General features: G+C 45.7%; 1 protein-coding gene across 2 annotated transcripts; it reads left to right on the top strand.

Annotated features, from left to right (window-relative positions):
• The first annotated feature begins 208 nt into the window (after positions 1–208).
• On the top strand, positions 209–9,373 carry shox (short stature homeobox). Of its 2 annotated transcripts, none has more exons than XM_029136006.3 (6): positions 209–643; positions 2,037–2,245; positions 4,880–4,937; positions 5,097–5,206; positions 6,842–7,054; positions 7,407–9,373. In XM_029136006.3, the coding sequence occupies exons 1-6, from the start codon at positions 397–399 to the stop codon at positions 7,494–7,496; spliced, it is 927 nt and encodes a 308-aa protein (XP_028991839.1). In that variant the 5' UTR covers positions 209–396; the 3' UTR covers positions 7,497–9,373. The 2 variants fall into 2 exon arrangements, with proteins under 2 accessions (XP_028991839.1, XP_055361178.1); XM_055505203.1 differs by having other exon boundaries at positions 212–643; positions 5,118–5,206.
• The last annotated feature ends 242 nt before the right edge of the window (positions 9,374–9,615 follow it).

The following is a 9,615-nucleotide window of genomic DNA, read 5'->3' on the forward strand; positions in this document are numbered from 1 at the left end:
GAGTCACCGTAGGCATTTTAATGACCCCGTAATTCAATTAACCGCCTCCATCAGCTCCGTCATTGATTTGTGGAAAAAGGGAAAAAAAAGCTGCTGAAAGTTAAATTCTGCAAAGTCGAGTCGGCCTGTAATTGCTCAAGACACAGAGATCGGAGAGAAGAAGGGGGTGGGGGGCTGGGCTGAGGTGGCCGTGTATAAATAGTGTGCTCTCAAATACACAGTCACAACAGCAGGAGTGATCTCACCTCCTCTCCACCCCTTCCATCCACCGCTGCTGCCAGCCTCCCAAAACGCGTCTCCGTGAGCCGTACCGGTGTAAAGACACGGTAAGGTATTACTGCGAATTCACGGTGGATTTCCCCTGACCAGGACCACTACTGAGCCGCAGAGCCGACCATGGAAGAACTTACGGCATTCGTGTCGAAATCTTTCGATCAGAAAAGCAAGGAGAGCAGCAAAGAGAGTATCACGTACAGGGAAGTTTTGGAGAGCGGCTTGACGAGGGCGAGGGAGCTGGGCAGCCCGGAGACGAACCTGCAGGACATAACGGAGGGCAGCCACTGCCCGGTGCATCTGTTCAAGGACCACGTCGAGCTGGAGAAGGAGAAGCTCAAGGAGTTTAACGTTTCGAGGGCGACGGAGGGTAAGGTTGCAATTTTATTCGCAACTCGTGGTCCGTGTTGTGTCGCGGTCGCCCGCCCCAAGTTGAGCTGTTTTAGGTCCAGAGCAACGATTTTTTTTTTTTTTTTTTTTGCGCTCGTCGGAATAAAGTCACGCGCGAAAAGGTTATAATTTCCACAGTGGGTTTACGCTAAGAAGCCTGACAAAGTTAACGCATCGTCCTGTTATTGCAGAGATTATTTTACACATCAGGAGGCGGGCACACAATCTGGACACTGTTTAACCATTTAATGATGCTTTGTGGACGAGCGACAGGATTGTAGTTTGCTGTTTTAATCAGTAAATATAACTTTATTTAAGCAGAAATTTAACACAAATATAATTCGACAGTTACAATGTTTCTGGTTATTTTTTTAGTTTATATGTTCTGTGTAACATTTTATATCGTATTTACACTAAAGGTTAACTTCCCATACTCATATAGAGTTTTACAACGAGCACAATTGTGATATTTAGCTAGACGCTGATTTATGTGCCTTTAAGCAAAAATTAATAAGACAGCAGCAGTTGATTAAATCGTAGAAAATAAAAATGCTATTGAACAAACTCATAAAAAGGGTTATTTTTGTTAAATACGTAATAAAGTGCAGCAAAAGGACTTTTAGACATTTAGTGTGTAAATTGTACTTGTCTCCAGATTTATCTTGAAGCAGCATTATTGCAGTTTTTTTTTTTAATTTGGGCTAATGGACGTATTTCTGTAATTGTGGATTCAACATTATTGGTATTTATGCAAAACAATAAAAGTAGACTTTTTTATTTTTTTAAAAAAGACAGCGTCTTCAAGCCTTACTAATATTAACAGTCTGATGAGAAAAGCGTTAAAGAAAAGCCTAGTAAAAACAGAATAGCCAATAACCGGACAGCCTTGGGTGATACGGGCATTTGGGGAATTATTGGACACCAGAACCTGTAAAGTACCTGCAAGAACAAACTGTTGGACTTGGCATTATTTATTTATGGCTGAAATTAAGCCCAGGCTGCTTTACAGAGTCCAGTAATTGGGTCTAAATTGCGCACCTTTAGCCAGGGCTTAGTGCTCTGCTACATCGGCTAGACCCCGTTGGGTTTATACGGCATGCAGTGACTGATTTACCTTTGTAAAGCCACTGACGTTACACACTGACTTATGGAGGCTGGAAACGCAAGCAGGCCTGTCTTGAAGAAATAGGCTGTGTAATATGTGCGTGGTGCCAAACGGCCCGGCCTAAGGCCCCTGTCAGGGCCCAGGGAGCGGGTACGGACGGGGAGAGACGAGCATGCGGATAGAAGAGACGTCCGCACGTGCGCGTTTGCGGAAGCCGTCCGCTCTCTAATTGATTGTACCTTCCTTTCTGACCGCGGGCTGTTAACAGGGATTTACGAGTGCAAGGAGAAAAAGGAAGACGTGAAATCCGAGGACGAGGACGCGCAGGGCAAACTGAAGCAGCGGAGGAGTCGCACAAACTTCACCTTGGAGCAGCTCAACGAGCTGGAGCGGCTCTTCGACGAGACGCACTACCCGGACGCCTTCATGAGAGAGGAGCTGAGCCAGCGGCTGGGGCTGTCCGAGGCCCGCGTGCAGGTGAGGAGGCGAAGCCGCTGCTGTGCGGGGCTTTTACCGTGGGACCGGCCTCAGAGAGGTTCTGTGAAGGAGTTCGGACGGACAGGTTAATGTCGTTACAGGCGGGGGTGAAACGCTTTGTGGAAGCGGTGCAACCAGCGGCCTCACTTTATTTACGTTTCAACCAAACAGCAATCAGGAGACAACGAAACAGAAAGATACCGCGCAGCACAAAGCGTACGGTTTAAAACGGGTTGATTTGGAGCAATTACACCGTAAACTCCACAGACGACATTTAGAAACATGCTGGTATTTTTTATTCCCATTTCTTCTGTAATAATCCAACTTTACCTATTATTGAGCTCACTACGTCAATCCAGCGCGTGCCGTTTGAGCCGTTAAATATTGTTTGAGCACAAATCAGAGATTCCTGCGCACGGGAAAAACAGAATGAAACGCCGTGAGCTCGTTAGTGTACGTGCAGGCTGACCTCACAAACCCTGAGATAAGTGACGCACGCTGCAGCGGCGCAGGTCCTAATCGGCCCCGCAATATTCCTGAGGGGATTCATCGAGCCTCTCTGCTGCTTCTGTTGTGAACCTATCGTGCGTTTGCTGCTATTCATTATTTCCACGCGACTATTTGTGATTTGAGCGCAGGCCTGCAAAAACCGGCGATCACCGGGAGTCTTTGAGGACTCGTGGGCGCACAGAATAGAAAGTGGATCATATCTGGAGTGATTATTTCAACTGCAGCACGCGCCGTGTAATGGACACGTGTAGGTTTTCATATTCATGTGGCGGCTTATTATGACGCAGTGACAATCAAAGAGGAGTAAACTGCTGTAAACCACACGGGGTCCACAGACCTACGCAGCCTCCACCAGCAGGCCTACAGTCTGCTGGTGGAGGGGGGGGGGGGTCCAAACCAATGATTAAAATGAACGAAGAGCCTGAATGGCTGCTTCAGGGGACGCGCGCTTATGTCAACTCGTTTCTCTCCTCATTTTCTTTGTAATATCTGCCACTGGCTTGATGTAGTGTCCCCATAAAAACGGATTAGAAATAACTCAATTCAATCCCAACTCTGCTGCTGTTCGGCCATCTAATCGGATGAATAAAACCCATCCCAGAGCATTAGGAGACCAGCGACTACCATTTTGAGGTGAACGCTCTCGGACGTGCTGACAGTGGTGTAAGACGGCGTAGCACCGCAGCACTCGCTAATAAAGTGCACTGCACGCGAATTCAAATTATTTACGGCCGATAAAGACTCATCAGCCTGATTGGGACGAGAACAACGACAGCGCGCGCGCAGAAGCCGTGGGTTGCGTGTTGTGCGCGGTAATGAAGCGTTTAAAAGGTCGCTTTCTGCACCTTTTACGCGTGGGGACGTGTTTCCTCCACGTTTAGTGGGAGAGAACTGCAGCAGGGCTGTTGCAGGCTGTGAACCTGCGCTCCGAGCAGCTGTCAATGAATCTAATTGAAAGTTATGAGAGCTTGGTGAGGAGCAGGCAGTAATTCAGTTAGGACTAATATCTTTGGGTTTCTGGCGCGCTGCTAAATTAAATGTCATTATTCACTGTCTCTAATAAAAAATCAAAAAGGAAATGAGATTAGGGTATTTGTGAAGCGCATCATTGAGTGGCCCTTAATGAAGAAATAACTGTCTGAACCAGTGTAGTTCACTTTGCTTAACATACTGGCGCGTAATTGGAATTGATCTCGGGCCCGTCTAATATTAGCATTGATTTATCTGAGGGATTTCTGTGCGTCTATGCAAAATCACCTGGGATTTTCACAAACACCTTTAGTGCCATTATTTCAGGCTGCAGAGGTGATAACTAACGCCTGTACACACCAATAATAATAATTGTTATAATATTAATAATCTCGTTTGGCATATGGGATTATTGTTTCAGCTATGTGAAATCACATCCCAGTTTTGAGCTGACTTTTATTTCCGCCTCTCTCTGTGGCGCTGCATCGACTCCAAGTCCCATCGACGCTTAAAATGGCTCCACGGCACCTCGAGTCATCATCATCGCTATCATCATCATCAGTCTGCGCCCTCGCGTGCTCCGCGGCCTGTCGCTAATTTCGCGTCTGTAAATGATAATGTGCGCGGGGTCGGAGGGGGAGAGAGATAATGTTATTCACCGAGGCAAATTAGGTTGATGATGGTGAGGAACAATAGGCCGCAGCCTGCAGCTTCAAAGACACTCAGCAAACTGCAAGGTGCTTAACGAGGGTTTCTTTTATCCTAACGAAATATCATCACAGCCTCCTGTGTGGGCTGCGGTGCCTCCTTTAATTCAGGGAAACACGTGCCACCTAATTTCTTTATATCAAATATTTTATATCAAAATAAAATACTGTCAGACTGAATATTAAGCTTTCATCTTACGTCTTTGCTTCTTAATAAGTAGGATTTTAATGCCGTACAATTGGTGTTTTCTATCCAGTTTTTGTTCACATTTAAGAAACTCTTCATTTTTTAATCTAATTATCTAAAAAAACTACAATTATTTTTTGCTTACGATTTAATTGTCAATTTAAAACCTTTCAAGAAATATATTTTAAAAAGACAAAGCTACAAATATATGTTTGTTTTTTCCTAATTTTCCTAATTCATTTTTTAATTTTTCATTTCTAGGTTTGGTTTCAGAACAGAAGAGCAAAATGTCGAAAACAAGAAAATCAGATGCACAAAGGTAAACATCATTTCTTGCTCCAAATGATCTTTTTGATATTTACCTTATTGGTTCTTTTAAATTTTACAATATGACACAATTAAAGCCATTTTTAACTGCATGTGGAAAAAGTGTGACCTTCTCATCTCACATAACAACAACTGTCTGGCTGCCTGACAGACATCTTTCCCTTCTCCCCAGGTGTTATTCTGGGCAGCGGCAGTCACCTTGAAGCTTGCAGAGTAGCACCCTATGTCAATATGGGCGCCCTCCGGATGCCCTTCCAACAGGTAGGCCACCTTCTCATATTAACAGGAAGTGACAGGGCTTAAAAAAATTCACATGCACTCAAAGATGAAATGGAAAACGTCTGAATTTAGCGCAAGGAAAGTAGAAATTCAAAGTTGCAGAAAAAGATGTTTAGTCAGCGTCTTTTAAAGCAGCTGAGCGTTACTGCAGGCCAAGTCAGTGAACTGTTGAAGCTGGAGCTGCTTTCTGTGAATGCACAAAGCTGATGTGGTGCAACGAGAGCCAGTCTATATTCATACGTCCACATGAATCCACAGGCCGCCCGCGCGCAGCAAGTGATGAGAGACCAGTCTGTGCGCACCTTTCACCCCGTGGCGGCGTGGAGTGGGTCAGGGCTGTCAGGGCGAGCGGCGCCGGACGCACATTTGATCTCCCGATACGTGCGCTCGCGTCCTGGCTTCTGTGTTGTCTGCCTGACCCTGGTGGAAAGCGGCGGCCTAATTAAGCCAGCAGTGCAGCAGTGCAGCAGGCGCGAGCACATAAAAGAGATGATGAAAGTTGGGAGTGGAGTGGGTTCTGATGGATATTGGTGTTGAGCTGCACTGGCAGGGGTGGAGGCCTGAGGCCTGCATATTGAGAGAAGCTTGCTGGAGGAGGGTGGAACAGGCACCGGTGCTCCAGCGGCCGGCGGCTGCAGCTCCGAGGTGGACTCTACATCAGCACAGGTCCACAAACCGCCGTAGATCTGGCTCAACGCTGGTGCTCGAGCTGCATCAGACGTCATTCCGCCGTAGATCTGGAAATTACCGGTCACAGTTGCGGTTTGTTAGCCGATTGTTGGAAAATGAGATATGTGGCGATGTTTGTTGTTTTGTTTGGATGCTGTTCCAGTGCAGCTGAGCAACTATAAATCTGTGGTTTGCTTTAATTTTCCCTTTCATTTAACAACTTCAACTTGAGTCATTTTCAGTGTTTTTGGCCAATATGAAAGGGACCAAAGTGAAAAAAATTATATTTAGTCAAGTTAAAACTTATTCTATTTTGTTTGGAGGAGAAAACATGAAATAGTTTAGTTTCCCCACATCTTCCTGTGGCGTTTGAAACGCATAAGAAATGGCAACAGGCTCAGCTTTGCCTCTGAAGTAAGAAGATGCTTAATTTTCACCTACTTCATATAAAATAATTGCCAAGAATGTGAGAACTGATATTCTATGCTCCTTATGGTTTCCTTTTTCCCTCGACTCAGGAATATGTCTGGATAAATATTTATAACTCCAAATATGTGAATATCTTTTTAGTGAAAATTGTTTATTTATGCAATTGAATACATAATGAAGTTAACAAGACGGCCTGTTTCCAGGGGTCTAACGGGGTCCTCAGTCTGAATTAAACAAGTCTGTTCTGGGTCCTAGAAAGACTTTGATTCTGGATGATTAAACTGGATGTGGTGTCTGAGAGCAATGTTTGATTCATTAACTTTTAGAATAGCTGAAATAAAAAGCAGGGCTAAAGCACAGAATGCGGCCCTCCAGTATTTTCTTAGAAAACAGCAACAGGTTCGAGGGGCCGGCGATTGAAGGGGGATTTAATAGTGTGAGCCTGTGAAACCTAAAGCTCTTCTCACACACGGCCTCCGGCGCAGACACTGACCAACTCTGCACTTTGCTGCTCTGCAGGTCCAAGCCCAGCTCCAGTTGGACGGCGTCACCCACTCCCACCCCCACCTGCACCCACACCTGGCTGCTCACGCTCCCTACCTGATGTTCCCGCCCCCTCCCTTCGGACTACCTATCGCGTCTCTCGCCGACTCGGCCTCGGCGGCGGCGGCGGTGGCGGCAGCTGCCAAAAGCAACAGCAAGAACTCGAGCATCGCCGACCTGCGACTCAAGGCAAGAAAACACACCGAGGCTCTGGGACTCTGACCCCACCGGGCTGCCCCTCCGCTCGCCTGATGCCCATAATCGCCTCTCACACAAGACTGAGCCTGTGAAAGGGCCGTGACACTCACAGCTAAAACTTAACTAAACAAAAACACTGAGTGAGAATGAAAGAGAGGAACACATACAGAGAGGGGGAGAGAGGGTGTGTGAGAGAGAAACACGGGGGAGAACAGTGGAGGAAGAAAATGAAAGAGGAGGAGGGAGCGAGAAAATTGTCACAAAACCAGCTGCCAAAACAAACCACTTGTAGAGAACGGTAATTAAATACCAATGAAATCACCTTTTACTTTTCGCCCAACAGGCAGGACTTCTGCGGGGCCAGTGGCTCAGTCCACTCCAGGCACAGATCACATCCCAAGGACCATACAAACACATGTGGATGTCTGTCTGAGGGCCGGCCCGGGGCCCGTCAGACCAGAAGACGTTAGAACAAAGCTAACAGGCAGGGGCCAAAAAGCTGAGGCTCTCTGACGCTGGCTGCCGCCATGTTGACAATGCGAATGGTTGAGCAGTGGGAGGGAGGGAGGGAGGGGGGAGGGGGGGTTCAGAACCCACGCACCATCTCACCGAGGCATTGGACTGGCTCTCACCTTTACACCCCTCCTCTTTGCCCACCCCTCGCTAGAAAAAGGAAGAAAAAAGATTTCTTAAAAAAAAAGGCCATATTTGTCTCCAACCACTGTGTTCCCTGCTGCCGCCGAGTGCATGAGCTCTAATGGAGGACGGTTGTGGGACTGGCCTCCGTCCACACCTGACACAAAACGCTCCGCAACTGTTTTCACACTGCCACTCGAGGCAAAGCCGCCCCGCCCGCCCCCAAACGCCGACAAAGCTAACGGACTCCACGCTCCGGACTAAAACACGGGCAGCAGCCGCGCTGCTCGGCTGCAGAGGGCGGAGGCCTCGTTCTGTAGCTGGGCGTCAGGCGGCGCGTGGCGTGCGTCGCATCGCGTCACGTCGCTGCTCGCCGCCGCCCGTCTTTATTCTTTCCGTTTCCTTGTGTTGTTTCTTCCCGGGTAAAGAAGTGAACGTGGCCGTTGCACTTCAGGTCTTGTATGTGGGCGTTCACACATGGCACTACAAGCAGATACTACTTTACTAATTAAATCGGGGGGGAGGGGTTTGATATTGTCACGTGTTCCACAAAAAGGACATCACCTTGGATAAAGGGTATAAATGAGTTTTCTCCTTTCTTTTTTCCTTCTTATTCTCAAAATATGAAGAAAGCATCAGTCAGACTGAAATGCAATGGTGTGCAGTTTAAGTGCAATACTGTAAATAGCAAAAAAGTAAAAACAGTTAGCAGTTAATCCTCAACGATAAAGACCCACCGAGTTCCTGTTGTTTGTCATGCACTGTTGGAGAGTTGAATGACCTTAAACACACCAGTTTTTCTAAAGCAGTGTCAACCAGGTGCCATAACCAGCGTGTTCACCCAGTTTGTATCAGGTACAGTTACTGTACAGGTTGAGGAAAACATGAGCACATTGTTCCGCAAGCTGCAGAAATGAGGACAAATTAAACCAAACTACAGTAAAATCCAGTTGGGTTTTTTGGAAAGTGTCCATAAAATCAACCAATCAGCATTTAGTCCAAACCAAGCAGTTGTTTACAATATGATTGGCTTAATTCTGCATGTGATATGTGACATTTCATTATTCATTTCCAAATAATTCAGACTGTATTTTACTGATTGTTCCAGACAAAACAGAACATTTGGGTTGTTTTGGAGTTCAAAGATTATTTTGACAACTTTCTAAACACTGCTGTCAAAGCTGCGCTACATGTAGATCCGTGTAAGGTTTACGTACCTCGAACAGCCTCCAAACAGCATTTTTCTCTAACAGACCTCCATTTAGAATTGTTTATGTCTCCATTTTAAATTAAACATATGGGTGTTTTATTTATTATTTTGTCTGAAAGTCTATGAAAGATGAAATAGTTGAACTACAAGTGTACATTTTTACATGGCTTTGCATTTATTTTTGTATGTTTTTTTAAGTGTTGAATTTGAATTAGGAGGTGTGGCTGTAGTGCATTGTTTGCCTAAAAAAATGTAGCGTGTCCGCGTTTACAAACATTTCAGGGATGGTTGAATCCAACAATACTCCATGGAATTTGTTGTACCCATTAAAAATGATCATCATTTCATATGCAAGCATGCCTAAACATGAATCATCGTACGGTTTGTTTTCCCCTTTTGAATTCACAAAATATGAATGTACATCTTGTACAAGTAAACTATCAATAAAGTTATAAATATTTGTACTGGAGTTTTAAACTAACTTTGCTTCATGCAACACAGGAGCATATACACACAAAATGCTTAAAGACAAGTAAGCATAATTATAAGACGATATGAGCGGCTACCGTCTCCTGATGCAGACTCATACACTGCCTGCATCTCTGCAACGATCTCAACCTGTGGATCAATACCAATATCAGTCCAGAGTTGACATTCACGCAGAGTCGTGTTAGCTAGTCCAGCTCATCACATCCAATCTGAGCAG

Source organism: Betta splendens, chromosome 21 (genome assembly GCF_900634795.4).
Source record: "Betta splendens chromosome 21, fBetSpl5.4, whole genome shotgun sequence".
Lineage (NCBI taxonomy): Eukaryota > Metazoa > Chordata > Actinopteri > Anabantiformes > Osphronemidae > Betta > Betta splendens.

What these genes read in the sequence shown, in the direction of transcription:
- shox (XM_029136006.3), top strand. Translation starts at nt 397, where the DNA reads ATGGAAGAACTTACGGCATTCGTGTCGAAATCTTTCGATCAGAAAAGC. An exon ending in TCCGGATGCCCTTCCAACAG is followed by an intron (nt 5,207 to 6,841) that starts GTAGGCCACCTT and finishes GCTGCTCTGCAG; the next exon opens with GTCCAAGCCCAGCTCCAGTT. An exon ending in TCGCCGACCTGCGACTCAAG is followed by an intron (nt 7,055 to 7,406) that starts GCAAGAAAACAC and finishes TTCGCCCAACAG; the next exon opens with GCAGGACTTCTGCGGGGCCA.